This window comes from Acomys minous (assembly GCF_964271855.1).
Source record: "Acomys minous genome assembly, chromosome: 19".
Classification (NCBI taxonomy): domain Eukaryota; kingdom Metazoa; phylum Chordata; class Mammalia; order Rodentia; family Muridae; genus Acomys; species Acomys minous.
The window spans coordinates 32,031,994-32,053,012 of record NC_140499.1 but is presented as its reverse complement, the minus strand read 5'-3'; the positions used below and the strand labels follow the sequence as shown (position 1 = coordinate 32,053,012).

The 21,019-nt window shown below is 43.0% G+C and overlaps 1 protein-coding gene across 10 annotated transcripts in view; it reads left to right on the top strand.

The window, feature by feature from the left end:
• DCLK1 (doublecortin like kinase 1) overlaps positions 1–21,019 on the top strand; it is a 286,204-nt gene that overhangs the window by 243,244 nt on the left and 21,941 nt on the right. For all 10 annotated transcript variants that reach the window (XM_084768719.1, XM_084768720.1, XM_084768721.1 and 7 more), the window contains 5 exons: positions 6,363–6,496; positions 8,577–8,654; positions 9,024–9,120; positions 12,250–12,330; positions 20,278–20,391. In XM_084768719.1, coding sequence (XP_084624845.1) covers positions 6,363–6,496; positions 8,577–8,654; positions 9,024–9,120; positions 12,250–12,330; positions 20,278–20,391 — 504 coding nt within the window. The remainder of the gene's footprint in view (positions 1–6,362; positions 6,497–8,576; positions 8,655–9,023; positions 9,121–12,249; positions 12,331–20,277; positions 20,392–21,019) is intronic.

Sequence of the window (21,019 nt, the reverse complement as noted above, 5' to 3'; positions counted from 1 at the left end):
GCTGGGACTGAATGCACAAGATCTGCACCTGTCCAAGCCAGCCAAAATCCCCACATGCATGGGGAGGGACTCATGAAATCTCACCCTTACCTGAGAGCTATTGTCAGTTGATGGGTGCTGGAGTAGGGAGCCTGTTTTATCCGATGGTGCAGGTCCTGAGAAGCCAAATGCTGCATCCTCCCCGCACATCCTCCTCCCAAGCACCTGCAGGCATCACTAAGTAGGTTTTCGGAAAGGAACACAAGATATTGGCAGGGAACAGTCAGGGCTGGGCAGGGGAGGAATTTAAAAGAGAGATCATGAGAGGTGGGCTTAATCAAAACACGTTATATACATGTAATGAAATTGTCAAACAATAAAAAAAAAAAATCAAAAAGGAAAAGAACCTAACGCATGAAGTTTGTAAGGGTGGCCAGCAGATGGCAGAACACCCTGGCCCAGAGCTCACCTACTGATGGGTCTTGAAAAACGTACAGGCAGGTGTCACTTCACAATATTTCATCTCTACTGGCAAAAATATAACTAAATCAATGTTTTTTATTAAATTATAAAAATAAACAGATGGTCTTCAATTCTTTTTTTTTTTTTTTTTTTAGTAATGCTTAAAATCATGTTCCTCTCTAACTCTATAGTACTCTGCAGTTAAAGGTAGCTAGTATGAGAATCTGCCTCTCTCGGTAACAATCTCTCCCTCCCTCCTTCCCTCCCTCTCTCCATCCCCTGTCTCTGTCTCTCCCTCCTTCCTTCCCTCCCTCTCTCCATCCTCTGTCTCTGTCTCTGTCTCTGTCTCTGTCTGTCTGTCTGTCTGTCTGTCTCTCTCTCTCTCTCTCTCTCTCTCTCTCTCTCTCTCTCTCTCTCTCTCTCTCTCTCAGAGCCCTCTTCCCAAATGCTTGTGCAGCTCCATGATGCCCATGGAGTGACATATTTGTCCTTCCCATTGTCCTGAAGTAGATGGCTCACCCTCTGTCAGGGTCCATTTGTGTTCTGTGGCCACTTAGTTTCCATTCAAGACAGCACTAGAGTCAAGAGATAAGGGATGGCCTTCTGTCTCAAACTCAAGACTCTCCATCCCCAAATAAGTAAATTTAGATGTGAGATCATTGACATTGTTAGAGACAATCTACAGGCCATGGGAAAAAATGACACCAGGAGGATTTGTATTTGGTCCCCAAGGAACACACATAAGAAGCAGAAGAGCAAGAAAGAAAGTTCTGGAAGTCTACAACCCGTAGTGTTTACAACAGTCATCCTTGTGCGTGAAGATTCTAGAAGGGTTCATTTCATTTCATTTATAGTGATCTGACTTTCTTAATACTTTTGTCTACAATGATAGATGGACTACTAATTGTGTAACCAAAATGTAATAATTTTTTTAAAAAAAGAACTGTTGTGATATTAAGTTCCCTTGGTTTGGGCAAAAATCCTAGGATCCTATCCCTAACAGCATCTGGAATGTGCCCCTGCAGCTGCGCCAACCCCGTGTTAGATAACTTCATGACGATTTTAAATTGGGAGTGAGAATCAGGTTGCCTGGGACTTCCGTTCCCTCCGTTCTCTTTCCGGGTATCACCAGTGAGGTGCTTGGACCAGAGATTTTATTTCTCTTAACATTGAAACCTCTCCCATGGCTTTACCCCTTTCTGACCTGTATCAAGTTCTTATCAACCTCATTATTTCACTTAACTCATGGTTTCTGAAATATTTGACATGTGGGAATAAAAAAAATTTTTTTCCATTAGGTCCCCTCCCCCGCCCCCCCCCCCCCCGTAAGACTGTATGGTCATAAAGTACATGTTACAAAATAACTCCCAGCTTAAATGTCGCTCTCCTTTGCCTCTTAAGGATTACAGACTTAAATGCAACTTATTTCTCAAGAAGCATTATGAGGAATATATGCCGTGGCTTTGGGGAAATTAGCCTCCTTTTCAAGTGACTCCATATATAATAAAAAGTAAATTGACCCTTTCTCATGGCTTTGTCCATTTCATGCCACTTTGTCAAGTCTATTTGGTGAAATCATTGTTAGCTCCCATAAGCCCCTCTGTAAAAACTATTTCCATGGTGACTAACAATTCACTGGCCATCATTTTAGCAGGTCTCACCCTGAGTTTGCAGCAAAGCTGAGAACTGTGTGGATTCTGCCACATCTGTTTTATCAGTCAGCTTTTCCTCCCCCATAAGAAAATCTTAAAAAAAAACACTTGACCAGGCTCAGGTTATCTGAGAATTTTCATATTTTATGGTCACTGCTGCAGTTTTATGAGTATATATTAATTTTTTTTCAAAAGAACATTTCCAAACGGTTTCAGCTTCCCATCCAAGGGAAGTCAGCACATGCACAGCATCAACTGCTCAAAAAGTTACAGCCAAGACAAAACTCCAGGTGACGCGAAAAGATTCAAAAATAAAACCACCTTTAAAAATAAATACCAGCATCCACCAAATCGATACACTGAACTTTCAGCATATTGATCCCCAATAGGGCGTCCCCTCAGCTTCTGAAACCTCTTTCATCATCGTTGTCATTTGACGCATTTAGTCTGTCAAATCTTGAGATGTCTTTATGGCCATATAATAAACCCAGGAGAACACGTTCTCTGACTGTAGCCATCTGCAGTGATCACAAGGGTAGCTTACAGAACACTGACAGTCTTTATGGTAATAGGATACATATGGCAGACCACAGTTATGTGTAGCTGCATTCAATTAGTGTTGTACAATTACACAGTTTTATTGCTTAGTTAAAACAGTGAGAGCACTACATGCTGGGTAATTTGCACTAATCCCCATCTTTTTAATAGCCCTTCGGTGTTTAAAGTGTGGGGGAACAGCTATAGTGTTTAAGGGGCCTAGGATGAGCATTAAATTATACCTCACGTTGTGAACTCCTTGACTGACAATTAATGCGCTCCCACTAAACGTGTGGTCATGTTTTATAGAGCCTTTAACATGCAGTAGTAACAAAATGTTCCCGCGCTACCAGAGCCAGACTCAGTGGGTTAGATTGTCAGGGTCTGTACTTGTAGTCTGTTGACACCCTTTCTAGGGGGCGGGGGGCGGGAATTGGTTGAGATTTGAAGAGCTGCCCAAAGAAACCCTCAGAATCCATTCTGAGACTTGCCGTTTCTTTAATAAGTTTGTATTTTAGTCTGTGAAGCTCAAGAACAACTTTACGTTTTTATTTGTAAGTAAGTGTATTCACATGAGCACAGTGCCAATGGGGGCAGGAAGAGAGTGTCATATCCCCTGGGGTTAGAGCTACAGGCTGTTGTGAGTCACAACACATGGATGCTGGGAACTGAACGTGGGTCCTCCGGGAAAACAGAAAGTGCTTCTAATGGCTGAGCCATTTCTCCAACCCTGAGACATAGCATCTTCAATGGGAATTTGTGAGCAATCTTCATGCTTTCTAACTTTTACTTAAAACTTCGGTTCCGTGTGAATTTAAAGCTGCCCTGGAAATATTGTGTATAGATAGTTTTGGCAGTGTATGTTGTTCACATACCCATGCATACCCCACAAACAGACAAATAGGAGCCGAAGTTTGAACTACATCTGCAAGTGGCTTGCTCCCAGGCCTGTCTTCTGCTTGCAGCCAGCACTCCTGATGGGCCCATTTGTGAGAGGCTTCAATGTGCCATACAAGGAAGGGGCACTCCCATGGGAAGAGAGGGAACACTGGTGAATATCTCCATCCTTCTACCAAAGTGTTGAAAGAAGGAAAAAAAAACAAAAACAAAAAAAACAAAGTAACCTTGCTTCCTGCCCTGCCTGACAATAAGTTAATCAGAATTCCATACTAGAGCCTGGGACATGTATTCATTCACCTGCAAAAACATTTTGTTCAAACATTTGTAGAGGATTCATGTCTTGAAATGTTTTCAATTGCATAGAGTTGGCCTTTGTCTCTGAGTAATTTTGTCTGTCCGGCCTGAGTATAACTTGAGTCTCTTTATACTCATGAAAATTCTAAAATTTTCAAAGAAAAAAAATCAGGGCAGAGTGTTGCACAGACTTATAGCTTCAATATACTTAAATGCTATTTGGAGGAGTACTGATATTTTAAAAGACACCTCCATTATTTTATGTAGCATTTTTCGTTTTTGTGTTCTCTTTTTCTTTTGCTCTTTGGCTTTTTGTAGCGCTGGGGGTGGAACCCTGGTCCTATGTTTTCCTTACTTTGGACTATATTGTTCATCCATATTAAACATAATTTATATGCAGCTAGACAGACTTCCTATTAAAATGGCAATCATTGGTAACCCCCTCCCGTGAGGAACTTACAGAGTCGTGTTGAGAAACCATAACAGGCCTCTGGTGACTGGGTCCTCCAACATCTGGTTTTGTCCAACTTTTGAATAAAGGTAGGTGATACAGATCCGGTGTTTAGGGGTGGGAAGCTTCCTGTATAAATGGGGCCGAATATATCAAAATCACAAAGTACACATCGTGAATGCTCGGACCCCACAGAGCATCAAAGCAAGGGAGCATTTTGCAATTTAGAAAAGTTATTGATACCAAAATGGAATTCAGGAGGTAAACAGCTCTGGTCTGTATGGGAAATGAAGTAGACAGCCAACCTCAACCTTCCCATCTCAGATTTCCTTTCATGAAAAACACTTGCTTGTTGTTTAGATCACCAGAATGGCTGGCCCGGTAACATTTGGGCCGAGGACGGTACAGTGTTTCACAATGCTGGTGCCTCAAAGTGCTAACTTAAACCAGCACAGTTGCTTCCACCCCAGAGGACAACTGGACACATGGTTGCCTTCGCCCTCCTAGCCCACCTGCAGGTGATTGCCTAAATCTTTGGATGCCTACCCAGGGACAACCCAAACTTGATCAGCATCCGGAACCCCAGAGACAAAGAATCCATATTAGGAGTGTGCACAAGATGTAAACGAATCGTTTCCACGTAGAAAAGAAAGTCACTTGAGAGACGCAGGTCTGCCTCTGCCAAGAGAGGCAGCTCCAATTTGGTCATTGCTGATGCTGCAGCTGAGCTGGCCAGACAGCTGCCCAAATGCCTCAGTGGAATGCAAATGCAGAGAGGTGTAGCATGAGCACAGTAGCAGTGCCCCGATATGCTCCTGGGATGAGCCTTGCTCTGCAAGAGCCCCTTTCGGCTTCATCAAGTAACAGATGACCATTGAGTGATAGCAGGAGACGTGCAAGCCTCATCTTGCTGGGCAAATCATTTTGATGACTGTGGAAACTTGGCCATTTCTTTGGAGGATCTCTTAAAGGTTTGCTCTTGCAATCTGGAAATACGGTTGTATTGCGAGTGTCTTCACCTTACTGGTTCCAGGAAAGGGCACCGATAGAATTGTGTATGTCCGTTTGAAACCAGTGAAATTGTTTGGGCTGCTTTTAAAAACAGATCCTTTTGCTTTGATCTTGGGCTAGCATTGATGGAGCTTGCTTACTCGCCCAACAGTCGCGAGCATGTGTGATTTGACTTGTTTGGAGGGAGACTAGAGAGACTCACTGACTTAAAAAGGAAAGCTGAGCAAGTGCTAGCTCTATGCCTAATAAATCTTTCCAAATTGCCACAGGTGAAATGAAATGTTAACGTGCTTTTCAATTATTAATGCAAATATAAATAGATCTTGTTGGAAATGTGAAGCACTGAAAATAAAGTATTTTAATATGTGCGTGGATGTTTTGTTCTATGAAAGGTGGCACGCTTAAATTGTTTCACATGTGGAAATGAAGTGACTGTTTTCATGAATGGTAGGCTGGAAGCTAGAGACTTTCTGAGCTGGTTTTTGTGGAAAACACCAAATGCAGATAAAGAAAGGAAGAAAACTCCAAAACACTGCTTCCCAGAGCAGGAATGCCAGCACTATGTTATTTCAGAGTTTTGGCTTCATATGTATCTTTAATGGGCATGTTATACAAACCAACATGAAGCTCCTATCCTCACTTTCCAAGTATAATTCAATAAATATGACCCTACATTACCATTTTAATTTGTTTTACATTTATCCATTGTGTGTGTGTATGTGGTTGTGTGCGTGAATATGTGTGTGTGTCCCCACCATGCATTGTTTCCTAGGATGAAGCTTACGTCATCAGGCTTGGTAGCTACCACCTTTTCCCACTGAGCCATCTCCCAGCCCCCCACATCACCATTTTCATGAGCCTCTACATCCTATTGTATGAATGTCCCCATTATTTGCTTAAGAGATTTCTATTTGCCATTCTTTCTTTGCTTCTAATGTTGCGACAAAAATCAAAAGATGCTCCTGACTGCCTGGTCCTTGTGTAACTGCTTGGGCTTTTGTTGCTTCATTTACATTAAGCGTAAACTGCAGTGCTCTCGGCTTTAAGACACTTAGGATGTTTAACTTTTATTTTAGGTGTATGAGCATCAGGATGGCAGTAAGTCGCTCAAGCTGGGTGACTTTGGCTTGGCCACCATTGTCGATGGGCCCCTGTACACCGTCTGTGGCACCCCAACGTATGTGGCTCCAGAGATCATTGCAGAGACTGGGTGAGTGCACCCCGCCCCCTTACTCTAGAACTTGCAAAAGAAGGAGAATCATTAAAGGGTTGTCCCACTTAGACAGGATCAGCTACCAACTCCCTCTGTCCCTTCCTTCCCCATCACACTTCTCACCTGTTTAGCAAGTCATTTTTCTTTGTCTTCCCAATGGCTGTCATTTTGTTTAAAGCTTGCATTTGGTCTCTGCTAACGGTAGAAACAGCTATTAACCATAAAATTTCTAATAAATGTCCAGATTAAGTGAGGAAGCACACATCAATAGTAATTAAATCACTACTAAGTATAAAAGAATGGGGGCAGTGCTGTATCCTGTTAGAAAGTCCCCTGTGGTCATTTTCCCCACCTACTTCTTTTCCTATTTTAGTCATCTTAGAGAGATATTACTTCTCTAGGGAAAACGAATGTCCGGAGCCTCTGAGGACCAGCCCCTGGATACTTGCTGGTGTGTGTGCAGATGGAAATGAGTGTCAGTGTCTGCTCTAGATTGGGGGGGGTGGGGGGTAAGCTATGGTGTAGGTGCTGGGGACAGAACCTGGAAACTTCTGCAAAGTACCCAGTGCTTTCAACTGCTGAGGCACCTTTCCATACTGCTTTGTTTTATTTGCTTTGTTCTTTTGCAGATATAATTTTTGTAAAGATTGATGTATTTATTATGTATACAATGTTCTGCCTGCATGTATGCCCGCCCGCCAGAAGAGGGCACCAGATCTCATTATAGATGGTTATGAGCTACCATGTGGTTGCTGGGAACTGAACTCAAGACCTCTGAAAGAGCAACCAGTGCTCTTAACCTCTGAGGCACCTTCTGTGATGTAATTTTTTTTTTGCTTAACTTTTTAAAGTTAAAATATAATTATATTATATTCCCCTTCCCTGTCTCCCCTCAAGTCCCTCTCATTCCCCATCCCCTCTGTAATCCATGGCCTCTTTTTTCTTGCTATTATTAAACACACACACACACACACACACACACACACACACACACGTGTTTATATGTGTGTGTGTGTACACGTGTGTGTGTGTGTGTGTGTGTGTGTGTGTGTGTGTGTGTGTGTATAAACATAGGAATACAACCCCTGATGGTCAGTTTACTTTGCTTGTATGTGTATGATTTCAGGGGATAACCCAACTAGGATACTCATCCCTTGGGAAAACTTTTCTTTCTCAAATATCAGCATTCCTTGGTTGCCTGCAGTTCTTTGTCTAGGAGTGGAACTCCATAAGATTTGTATCTTCCCTGTTAGCATATCATTTGGTACTGTCCTTATCCAGGTCTTGTTTAGGTAGCCTATTGTTGAGGGATCGTGGGTGAATCCTCCCAGTCAAAATCTAGGAGAGAGAATCACACAGCAAATTTCCTGGACCTCTGGCTCTTATAATCTTTTAGCCTCTTCTTCCATGATGTTACCTGAGTGTCAGGTGCATGATTTTTGTGTAAGACACCATTTGGGCTGGTCACCGCATAATCTGCTGTTATGTTCATTTTAATGGGTTGTAGTTTTCTGCAAATGCGCTCTCTCTCTCTCTCTCTCTCTCTCTCTCTCTCTCTCTCTCTCTCTCTCTCTCGCTCTCTCTCTCTCTCTCTCTCTCAGAGAAGCTTCTTTGATGGGAGCTGGGTATAAAGATAAGTAATTAGAATGGAGCTAGGAATTGTTCTGGTTTAGTGAAGTGGCAGTAATGGGTTCTCTCCAAGATCTGTGACCTCACTAGCCATAGTGAGCCTGATTTCCATCCTTTTGATCAGGCCTTAAATCCAACTCAACAGCTGTTGGTTGCCGCTAAGATAGGAGTGCCACTATTGCACCCTTAGGGCTATCTTGACAATCTTTGTTGTGGTTCACAGGCCTCCCAGCCAAGTGGACTGTTGGCTGCTTCCTCCCCTTGGTAGCATGGCACCTTATACTATTATGAAAAAATTCTTTGATAGGGCCAGTTTCAGTTTAGTTGTCAGGTTTTGAAACCTTTTGCTTGGTCTCACTGGGCTTGCAGTAGAAGAGTCATATATTTCAGCTGTATAATTTGCCCTGGCTGACTTTGCTAACTCCAACATCACTTCTTTTTTTTTCAGATATGGCCTCAAGGTGGACATCTGGGCAGCTGGTGTAATCACTTACATCCTGCTGTGCGGTTTCCCTCCGTTCCGTGGGTATGGGCAGCAATCTTTTATTCAGCACCAACAAGTCATTTCTCTATTCTCTGAATGATCTATTTGCCCTTCTCACACAAAGAAGCCTGTAGCAGCGGGGAATATAATCAGAACCCCACTTGCAATTTCTATTCTTTCTTTCATGGTGCATGCTAATTTACATGCTTTCCATAAATCCTCCTTACATAGTCTTTACCCTCATTCTTTGTTAATTTACCAAAACGGTTGCATACTGACATTTTCAGTGGCTTAAAAATAAAAGCACACTGCGCATCTTTAGGGTTATAAGAGGGCTGTAATGTACAAGAATGACAGGGGTACAGTGAGCTGACATTCTGCTCTGCTTTGCCCTGTTGTTTGTCTACACAGAAGTGGTGATGACCAGGAGGTGCTTTTTGATCAGATCTTGATGGGCCAAGTGGACTTTCCATCTCCGTATTGGGACAACGTGTCAGACTCTGCCAAGGTACGAGTCCATCACTGTCCTGTTCCTTAGACCCTGGTGCCTAGTGGAAATGTGGGCTCTAGCTATATCTAGCATGTGTGAAGGGAGTAATGATAAAAATGTGACTCCAAGGCATGTGTTAGATAGGATTACAGGACGCTCCAAGATTTCCAGGACACCGGGGCTCAATCATCCCAAGCACGGCTGGTCCAGGAGCCACCACCTTGTTGTCACTCCATTACCATCACAGCTGTCTGCACAGCTTCCTTGTTTTCCCTGCGTGGGTTTTGACTTAATGTCATCCTCGCAGTGAAGCCACCTCTGGCTACCATTTGCAATTGTGGCTCTTAACTCTAACCCGGCTCACCCAATCCTCCTCACCTTGTTCTCCTACTTTACCTTATTGTTTTATGGATGATGGATGTTCTTGGCCTCAAAAACAAAACTCTCATGTCCATCCTCTACATCATACCACCATCCACCTATATCCATCTGCCTAAATAAACATATGGAGGTAGGAGATCAAATCCTATTTATGCAATTAATTTCCAAACTCTCCCAAGAGAATACAAGTTCTGTGAAAGCGAGGAATTTTGTCCATTCTCAAAATCATTTTATGCATCTGTCAGTTTGCCTGGAATTGGAGTTGCTGGTGGTTCCCAACCATGTGATGTGGGTGCTGGGAACTGAGCGCAGGTCCTCTGCAATAGCAGGATGTACTCTTTACCACTAAGCCATCTCTCCAGCCCCTGACTTTTGCCCATTTATTTCATTGCTATATCATCAATGGCCACATCATAATCAGTGTGCATCCACTCATCATGTGCATTCAATAAATCAATAAAGTATAAATCAGTGAATTAAGTAATTGATTAGTCAGAAGGAAGAGAGCCCAGCCTCAGCCTCTGTTGAGATGATCAAAAAGGACACCATTATTCAAGTTCACCCTTATAGGATGCCCAGGACTTAGAGGCAGGAGGGATAAAGTTCATGTTTCTTCATCCTGCTTAGCCAAGATCAGCTTCTGCATGGATGCAGGGAGAGTGTTGTATCACAGAGTGAACTATGGGATGGCATGGAACTGGACATGAAAATTGAGCAAGTGGTAGCTTTATGCATATTTATTGTATTTTTAAAAGTATGTCTGCCGCTAAGAAAATGAGTAATTATAGCTGGTATATTGGTGGACCTTGGGGAGGGAACATTTTCATCTCTTTCAAATGTCTATACATCGAATAGTCCTAATTTGAACACCTCCAAATCCAAATGCAGTAAAATCTGAAATTTGAGTGTCAACACACGTTATCCCAAATAGAAAATTCTGTTCCTGTGACAGATTGGAGTCAAACGCAGGCATGCTAAAAATACCAGGGAAAGATATTTTCAGGCTATTTACATAAGGTGCATATGAAACAGTTAAATTCCATGCATAGATCTATGTCCCACCCTCAAGATACCATTATGTACCTGCAAATATTGAAAAATCCAAACAAAAATTCAAAAGCCAAAAGCCATTTTGAGAAAGAGATACTCAACCTGTTTTGTGTATAGAAGTGCTGACTTTAAAAAAAATGCTTGAAAATTTAGTGTTGAAAGCTTGGTCATTTTCTGGTCATTCGGTGCATATGACTTTTTTTTCTCTCTCTGAATTGGAATTCCACTTAGAACTCTTCTCCTTAGTCATGAGCTCTGTGTGCATAAAATGATGCTTGCTGGATATAGGCCTCTTGATTTCTTCTACCATGTCCATCATTGGACTTAGGAAAATATCAATAGTTGAGACAATGTAAAAGGTGACAGATCTAAGGGACACACAAAGGCATTCTCGCTTACAAATATATTCTCCCTAGGTAGCCCAGGCTGGCTCAGCCCTGAATACTCCTAACTCAGACTCCGGAGTGCAGGAATTCAGACGTCTAGGAACACCCCAACATAGCTCTTCCAGAATGCACTCAACTTTTACGGCCAGCACTGGCTAACCTGAGAGCTTGACATGACTAATTCTCAGCTCTGTTTAGCATCCAGCAAAAGGCACTGCACACGCATGCATTGTTTTAATAAGTACTCGTGCAAGTTTGAAAATGAGTGAAGAAAGTAAAGGCAGACTCTACATCAGCTGTGATCCCATGTGGTGCATAAGGAACAGGTTAACATGTATCTATCCACTTCTAATCCAAAGTGGGCAGATACATGACAAAGTGGTTTTGCCACCCAAAGCTCTATCTCCAGAAAATATTTTTCCTACGTTACTTTTTGTAGTTCCTCTTTCAATCATTTTTGTTACTCTGGAAATTAGGATGAGAATCTCTTTTTTCCCACAGTCTGTCAAAACAGACACTTAAAGATTTTTGTTTTGTTGTTTGGGTTTTTGTTTGTTTGTTTTTGATATTTTTTGAGACAGGGTTTCTCTGTGTAGCCTTGGCAGTCCTGGACTCGCTTTGTAGATCAGGCTAGCCTCAAGCTCACAGCAATCCGTCTGCCTCTGCCTCCCGAGTGCTGGGATTAAAGGCGTGCGCCACCACGCCCGGCTATTTAAAGTACTTTTGAGAGATTTTATTTATTTTTATTTCATACATATGAATTTTTGCCTGCATGAATACATTAGCAATTTATGTGTGCAGTGCCTGCAGAGGCCAGAAGAGGATGTCTGATAACCCTGGAACTGGAGTTACAGGTAGTTATGACCCATCTGTGGTTGCTGGGAACTGAACCCTGGGTCCTCTAGATGCAGCCATTGCTCTTACTCGCTCAGCCATTTGTCCAGCCCCAAAGTTGTTCTTTATTTTTAATATGACTTCTAAGCAACTAAGAAATCTGGCTTCAAACTATAACATCGTGTGTGTGTGTGTGTGTGTATGTGTGTGTGTGTGTGTGTGTGTGTAATTGCTTTGCTTTGAAAAGTATTTTATGAAAGTGACTTAAATATTAATTTTATTTTATTTTTCTGTCAACTAAGCTATGTACTTATGTTCCAAAAGCTCACGATCTCTTTAACGTTTAAAGGCGTGGTCCAGCTAGCCGAGGGTAAGTGGAGGAATGTGATTTTTAGGTTGTGAGATTTTCTAAACTGAGATTGCAAGCCTGGGTTTGCAAACCCCCAGCTTTTTTCTCCAAGGTTGGATAAATGAAGTCTAATGTTCCCCTTCACAGGGGCTCATCAACATGATGCTGCTGGTTAACGTGGACCAGAGATTTTCAGCCGTGCAGGTCCTTGAGCATCCCTGGGTTAATGTAAGTGAACCTCTTTCTCTGTAATCACTGCTAGCATTCCTTTAAATATATACTTGCAAATGTCCTAATGGTACTCCCTCTTTCTTGAAGTGTTGTATTTGGCCTGATTCCCCCCTCTATGTGTGCCAAGCCAGTTACAAAATTGCCCATGTGTTCCATGAAGGCTTCTGATACTGTCCATGTTAGTTGCTTCCTGAAAAACTGCCTTCCAACTGATGTGGATGTGGTCCTGATGCTCCTGCCCCACAGCGGCTTTCTGTGGTGAGATCCAGGATGGATAACTGCCCATAAGACAGCACAGATGTCCTCAGTCAGTATCAATACCAGAAAACAAGTTACCCAAGCTCAGCACAGCACCACTCAAACTCAAGTATGCTCACCACACCTGGTGGCCCCTTTAAAATGAGATTCCAGTGTGATAGCTCTAAGGCTCTGTGCTCCCAAGCTCTTGACCAGTGTGTATAATAGCCCTTTAAGGGTCTAATGATGCTTCTGTGGCAATGAAACCATCCTCTGGGGAAGTCGCTCGTTTTAAGCCTGTATTTCCCTACAAGTGATTAATAATCCCATTCTGATAATCATTAGTATCCATAAAGGGCATAAGTTCAAGATTCTGTGACACTATTGTAAGCACTTTGAATATATTAGTTGGTCATATCAGTCCCCACCACTTAGTGACTTTCTAACCCAGTTACCACGTAATCCCCACTGATAGGTGGGGCAGCTCCATAATTAGGTGGAATGGTTCTCGGCTCCAGCATTGACAACAGATGCAAATTTGTGCATAGAAACAGCCATAGCACTAACGTGATCATTAGTTCACTGATACAGATTTGGCCAGCCTCCCTACAGCACGGCTAGATGTAGCTCGATGTCATCGAAGGCAACAACATTTTCCAGTCCCTTTCTCTGAATTGTCATGTAGGCAGCATGCGGCTTGATGGAAGGTACACTCAGCAGGTGAGGTGGCATGCAGGGGGCACATGCTGGGGATCCGCCGGATCTGCGGGCCAGCAGTCTGGCACTTCCCATGTCTGAGTGTAGTTGTTCCTACACCATGGTAAAGTCATCTTTATATAACAGGAGAATATTAGTAAATATAAGCCTATAGGGATATAAGCCAAGGCTTCTTTTAGGCATTTTTTCACAGAGCAGAGTCCCCAAAATGTGGCACAGCTCTGTGAAGGTTCTTATTCCTGGGACAGCAGAGCAGGGCAGTTCCCGCTCACAGATACTCACCCTAAGGTCCACTAACCTTTGTTTACACCAAGGTGCTAAGACAAATTGTCTTTTCCTACAAATTTGTGCAAGGTTGTAACAGCATCTTAAATGAGCCTGGTTACAAGCCTGCAAGACAGGTAGTCAATGTGAATATTACTGTACCCACTTCACAGACAAGAAGACTGAGGCCCTAGGATAGGATTTTCCTTGTGTAGTCACATTTGGAGTAGAGTCAGAATTTGTAGCCAAGCGCCAAAGTCTGCAGAACACAGTGTACCACACTACGTCCACCTCCCCTTGTAATAAGGGGAAACATGGGGGATATAGAAGTCAAGTGCCATATGGACACTGACCTCAAGCCAGTACCCTTTCATACTTGCCAGTCTAACTCAGGGTCACACCCTCTCTCAGGTGTGTGAGAAGGAAGAGCTACAAGTGGGCTTGCAGGCTGTCTTGATGGCAGTAATTAATCTACGATGCTCTTTGCTCCTTTTTCATTTAACACCCATGACCCACAACTTGTCAAATTACATGGGGGAGGCCTGAAAAAAGTGAACTAGGTGACCACACAGATGGAAGAGTTCTATTTAAAGCGTTATCTTCTAAAGGAAAGGGGTTTATAGACTACAAAAGCCGCTTTAGATACCTAAATGTGTTTTCACTGCCTCTCAGCCCTGCCCTCCAGGAGTTTTGTCTAACCCAACCAAATTGCTGTAGGCAGTGAGCAGGGTGGGGCCAGAAGCCTCTATGGAGAAGGCTGTAGAGGGCTTGATGGTGTAGCTTTGAGAGCTCAGTCCCTTAGATGGGTCACCTGCAGCAGACCGTAGGTATGTGGCGCAGGGTGACCTTCCTTGTAAATGGGTCTGCTGGAAACCAGAGTCCTTGTACTCTGCTCCAAAGCACATAGTAATAATATTCCCAACCCAGCCAGGGCAGAGATGCAAAATTAAGACACCTTCCAGCTTTACCCTCTGCATGAGGCAGCCGGCACACCTCCCGCACACCTTGGCACAAATATGTGCCCCATCCGCTGCCCTGCTCAGTGTCTCACGTGGGTATCTGATCGTTCCCTTCTGTGGTTCTGAACCTCTGGACATTTAAGTTTCTGCTCCTTTCAATTTTTCTAGAAGTTTCTCAAAACACATAAAACCTTTTTAAAAAGTAAATAAATCATCTAGATTTAAAATAAGACAAAATATCCCTGTGTGCCTTCCAAGTAAACTTGACAGTCTCATGGGGGAAAGTGCATATTGGTCTTAGAGAAACCTTTTTAAAATTTGGTGCAGAAAGTGTTGGCCTCACATTGAAATTATCTTTATTGTGGCAACTGAGGCAGAAACTGCTTGTTTTCATTGCTTCCAAATAATAAATGTTAACGGTAAGCTTTGCTAACTAGTGCTTAGCCTTGTTAAGGTCAACGCACAAAAGACCAAGCCATCAAAATAAATGAATTAGGGATTTAAAGGGATATAAATTTAACAAGACATTTTGCATTTGGCAATCAGATTATATCTGGCCACCACGGAAAGCCTCTCCCCGAGGGGGCTAAAAGTAATAATAGTTATGTAAACCCTTTGGATGTCTGCAGAAAACATTTCCTGTGCTCTCATTAGTTTTGATTTTCTGTATTGCTTGTACGATGACCTTCCACCTGGCCCACTTGGAATTGAAAAGGTGATTTCTTATGAAACAAAAAGTAGAGCAGAAGGGCCGTAGGCTTTTTTTTTTTAACGGAGTCAGCAAAAGTCACTTATTTTAACCTTCATCATGCAGCGTCCTTTTAGCAAGCGCATGTTTATTTATTTATTTTAATACATTCTGGGTACCAACCTTGCTCCTCAGTTTCTTTGGCCTGGAAAGTATCATGGGTGGTAGATAGCTCATCAGATGGATCCAGTGAGCCACAGCAACAAAGGCATCCTTGATATGAAACCTCTTGTGAGAGAGAGGAATGGATGCGCATCCTCCTGTGTGACTTTAGGCAACTTTGTCTCCCCAAACCTTTCCTGCCAGAGAAAATAGATTCGGGAAAACTAAGACCAATCTGTCTGCCTCTTAGGATGGGAAGTTAGGAACTGACAATGTGAAGACCAACCCTTAGGTCCGTAGGAAATTTTTGCTGGATTTGGACTAGGTAAATCCAGCAAGTGTATCATCTGTTATCACAGAATGTCAAAATGAAAATATGTGTTGGTTTGTGGGCAGCTGGATTAAGGGGGGAACCATCAGCTCCCCCAATGGTTCTATTTCTATGCCAGAATGTCCTCCTTTGTGATGTGTTAGCAGTCCTGCGGATGCTGGCTTTACTACAGTTGTAAAATGTTAACCGGAACTATCACAACCAAGTTCATTCACCCTATCGACCCTCAGGCTTGCTATGTGACTAACCAGAGTAGCCAATAACATGTCTTGATCATTTTAGGGATAAAGGGCAGCCACTTTCACCAAAATGAGGCTTTATTGACAAATAGTGTATCTCTTCGGGGGCGGCACGGGAGGAGGGGGGGCGGGGGGGGGGCGGGGGCAGGGAGGAGATAAGACACTTTCAGGACAAAAATCTCCTATTTGTACTTAGAAGCCAATGAGTGTTATGGTGTTTGAATTATATATTGTTTTCTTTGGTTTTGTTGATGTTCTCTAATTGCCAACCCACCTTAGCCTGTGCTGTTTTCCAAACACTCTCAGATGCTGTCATTTTATTAACTTAGATTTTCTTCATTATTCCCTTGAATTCAGTGAGGAAGAAACTAAGGCCCAAAGACAGCAAAGCATGACACTCCATGGGGTCTCCTGGAGGTCTGATGGCTGACTTGGCCCTTAGAGGTTCCAGTTTCATTGCTCTGTCGCCGTGGCTGAGTGTGGAGGCTTTTCAAAGCCCCCAAGTGACTGTAATGCCAGACCAGCTTTTCAGACTGTCTGGGCTAATGGAAAGCCTGCCTTAACCAGGCTGAGTTAGTTGCAAAGCCAGGCCGAGTCCTCTTATGTCTGCCTCATCCTTTACATTCTAATGTCGGTTCCTTTATCTTACCTCGTTATTCCTTTGGGAAGATAGTGCTGAGCCAAGACACTCTAAAAGAAAAAAAAGATCAAGAGAGAGAAGAAAGAAGTCTAGATGATATCCCAGGATAGCCCAGTCTGACTAATGGAATTCAACCATAGGCCCACAAGACTGCAGAGGCATGCTCCCCTTTGTGCTGGTGGAACGGGTGATCAGTAATGAACTCTAGTGACATTGTAATTAAATGTAAAAATCACTTATCTATATTCATAAATTACAAATGATGACATGAAAAGTCACCTCCATTTAGGCTTTTTTTTTTCTTTTGGTTATACCACAGGCAGCGTGAATGCTGAGGGCTAGAAGCACTGGGCTGGTATGGGGCTGAGGACACTAACAAGGATAGCGGGGGCAGTGGGCTGGGAGGTAAAATGCAAGGGTTATTAAAGAGCATGCTAACGAGCCTTGGATTATTTTTAAGCTAAATCAGAATATTCTCATAGCAAACTCTTCAAGGCTTCCCTGCTTCTCATAAATCTACAGATATTTTTAATAATAGAGTCTGGCAATAAACGGACCAGAAACCAGATCCCCGATTCAAACTCAAGAGCCATGGGGAAGGCGGCTTTTTCTAATGCATGACCCTGACTTGCTTCCCTGAGGAAAGAGGGAATTCACCCTCCTGAGTGACTTCACATCCGAGCCCCCACCCCAACCCTCCCTGCAGCTCTTCCTCAGCAACCCTGAGAGAATGCAGACCAGGAGGTTAGCTCCCCTGCAGACAGCTGGGGGAGTTCATTTTCCATTTTGCAAACTAATTTTGTTCTTGTCAGTTGCAATGTTCTGCCAAGTGGTGGATGGGAGTTTCTAAATCAAAAACCACTAGCCTTAAACCACAACCAGGCCGAGTCAAACTCCAGAAATGATTCCCAGGCCAGAGCGTATGGTAATAATACTACAGCTATTTGTAAAATACTGCCAGGTTTGTCACATCTAGAAAATTCATAGCACATTTTTGGCACATAATCTATTTTAAGTAATAGTGATAAAGATGTATATATAAAAATGCATGTTTTTAGTGAGTCCCATTTATTGCACTGATGCAAGGCAGTAAGTTAGCTAACTCCCATCATCAATCTATATGGCTCAGGTACACATCAGAGCCCCAAACCTCTGGTTGTTTATGTCTTTTAATCCTGTTATTCTCAAGGCCTTCAAAAAACTTATCAAGAAATGCTACAGACCTGTTCTCTGCTATGTGGTGTGTATGTATATATACTTGTGAGACTGTGCTGTATGTGATTGTGTATGTACGGTGGTATGTGCGTGTGTGGTATGTGACTGTGTGTGAGTATGTGTGTGAGAGAGAGTGTGTGTCTGTGTGAGTGTGTGGTATGTGACTGTGTGTGAGTGTGTATGAGTATGTGTGGTGTGTGTGTGTGTGGTATGTGACTGTGTGTGTGGTATGTGACTGTGTGTATGAGTATGTGTGGTGTGTGTGTGTGTGGTATGTGACTGTGTGTGTGGTATGTGACTGTGTGTATGAGTATGTGTGGCGTGTGTGTGTGTGTGTGTGTGTGTGTGTGTATGTGTGTGTGTGTGAGAGAGAGAGAGAGAGAGAGAGAGAGAGAGAGAGAGAGAGAGAGAGAGAGTATGTATGTCTGTGTGAGTGTGTGGTATGTGACTGTGTGTATGAGTATGTGTGGCGTGTGTGTGTGTGTGTGAGAGAGAGAGAGAGAGAGAGTGTGTATGTCTGTGTGAGTGTGTGGTATGTGATTGTGTGTGTGAGTATGTGTGGTGTGTGTGTGTGTGAGAGAGTGTGTGTGTTTGTGTGAGTGTGTGGTATGTGACTGTGTGTGTGAGTATATGTGGCGTGTGTGTGTGTGTGTGTGTGTGTGTGTGTGTGTGTGTGTGTGAGAGAGAGAGAGAGAGAGTGTGTGTCTGTGTGAGTGTGTGGTATGTGACTGTGTGTGTGGTATGTGTATGTGTGTGTGTGTGTGAGAGAGAAAGTGTGTGTGTGTGTGTTTGTATGTGTGTGTGATCCACACTATCAGCAAAGTACCACTTCCATTTGATGCAGGGTCAGCCAGGCCCTTCTGACACTGTGCAGTGTGACCTACGACCCTAGATCCCTGGCCCTACTAGGTGAACTTTCCATGCCACAGATGAATGGGGGCCCAGGCTCCACTGATCATAGAAGTTTCTAGCAATGCCCTGAAGGAGCATTCCTTTGACATGTTTGCCATCCATCTTACTGACTTCCAAAGTCTCCTCAGGCTTGATTAAACCCTTCCTCCATATTTGGTTCCAAATTAAAAAAAAAATCATTTAATTCCTTCTTCTGGCCATTAATCCACATGCTCATTGCAGTGCAAATGCCTACTGTGCACAGTCAGAGAACAAAGTGCTTGCATTAACGACTGCAGAAAACTTGGAATAGGCAGTACAACACAGTAATAATGAACAGATAATAGGTCACAGATAGGTTTAATAGGGTAGACATCACAAGTATATGAGCAAACTGACAAAAATGACGTCAGGGGCTTAACAAAAAGTCATTTGGACTTAAGTCTTCAAGAAAAGAAGGGACCAGAGTCCCAAAGAGTAGGACTCATGCAAATTCCTACTTGCTATCATTTCCTACACTAACTAGTAAACTCTTGGTCTCCTTTAGACATGTATCCAGTGGGTAAATGAATGAACAATGCAAAAGGATTAGCAGAACCTGTGTGGGGAGAACAGCTCAGGCAGAAAGCGCGCGTGCTGTGTTTTGGGAACAGCAGGGTTCTTTTTCTGGGCAGAGACAAGAAATGATGTGTAAAGTAGAGGAGAAAGAAAGGGAAAATTAAGGAATGACAGTGGACATCTCTCCCAGGTCTGGGTTTTATGAGATAGTAACACACACTCTATGGTCCACCCGTTCATCTATTCTATAATTATTTATTAAATGTGTGACATGTGACCAGGCACTGTACTAAGACCTAGGGAATCCAACAGTGAGCAAAATACAGTCTCTGCATTCAAGGGTCATGAGCTAGTAAGTGGTGATGCCCACTTACATCCCTGGCCACTGTTGGTCCAAGAGAGTGCTTTGCTCAGTGGAGAGCAGCAGTCTTAACTAAAAGGAGCTTTAACATGGGCTATGTCATCATGACAGAGTTATAATGACAGATGATTTGAAGGCACTAAAAAGGATTTAAAACTTAGAGAAGAACTTTTTGCCTAGAGGGTTGTCTGGGATTTTAGAATGGCCAATTAAGAAGCTACATTTAAAAAAAAAAAAAGAGTTTATTTATGGCCATTTATGAGACCAGGTCTGCTTTGGATTTAAATTATGGGCTAGGAGGGAGAGGAAGACACGTTCACCTTGGGGGGCTTGGGGACCAGCCATATTAACTTTTCTTGGAACATATGTCCATGGTCCCGAGGTTGAAAATAGATTTTATTAGAAACCAAAGTCAGAATATTTCGGTTTTGGAGACAAACCTCTGAGGGTCTGCTAGTGTAGGGCCAGCAATTAAAATCCAATGAAAGACATTGAACGGGGGCTGGGGGCGGGGGAGGCTTTTAATGACAGCTTCACGAGAAAAACTTGGTTGATTGGTTTTTGACCTTTTCCAATTCTAAGATCCTGACCTGGGATTCAGAGATTTTGATCTCGCTTCCTCATATCTCATTTTTCCCTCCCCACCCCTCCCCCTTTGTTTCTCCTTCTTTTTATCCTCCAGGATGATGGTCTCCCAGAAAACGAGCATCAGCTGTCAGTAGCTGGCAAGATCAAGAAACATTTCAACACGGGCCCCAAGCCGAACAGCACAGCAGCTGGAGTTTCCGTCATAGCAGTAAGCATCTGAAGTACCCACCTCTAACTTTTCACAGCAGCCCTCCCTCCTGAGAGACAGGCATTCCTCAGGAGATTCCTCTCAGAAACAGCATAGTGGGTCATTTCTTCAGACAGCAGGGGAGGTGGCGTGCATGTGGATTAGTTCCCTGGCTGCCTCATTATCTCACACCTCCAGGGTATCCAGCAGCATCTATGAATTTCATGATATTTTTGAGTTAAAAAAGAAAACTAAACAAAAAAAACCCTCTCCCCAAACTGGACTCTACCCCAGTGTAAACTTCTTCACTCTCGGGTAAAGGCTTTAGCATCCTTTTGCTGGGACCTAGAAGGAAAGGGAAGCTGGGAAGGAGACATCACAGCTGAGAGAATCTGGAGCAATGTAGACATGTGTACTAAACCTTGATGTAGGCCAAAACAAAACAGAAAGCAAACACTGCTTTTCAGAGAGACGTAATTGCTGGGAACACCTGGTGAAGTCACAGCGTCTCGCTCCTTAGAAATTTAAGTTGGCATCTTTTATCATTTACCATTCTATTTGATGAGGGTGCACTGAATTTTTTTTCCCTGTTCTACACACACAGGCGTATACTATATGTAATTTGATAGCTTCTCTAGCAAAGATTAAA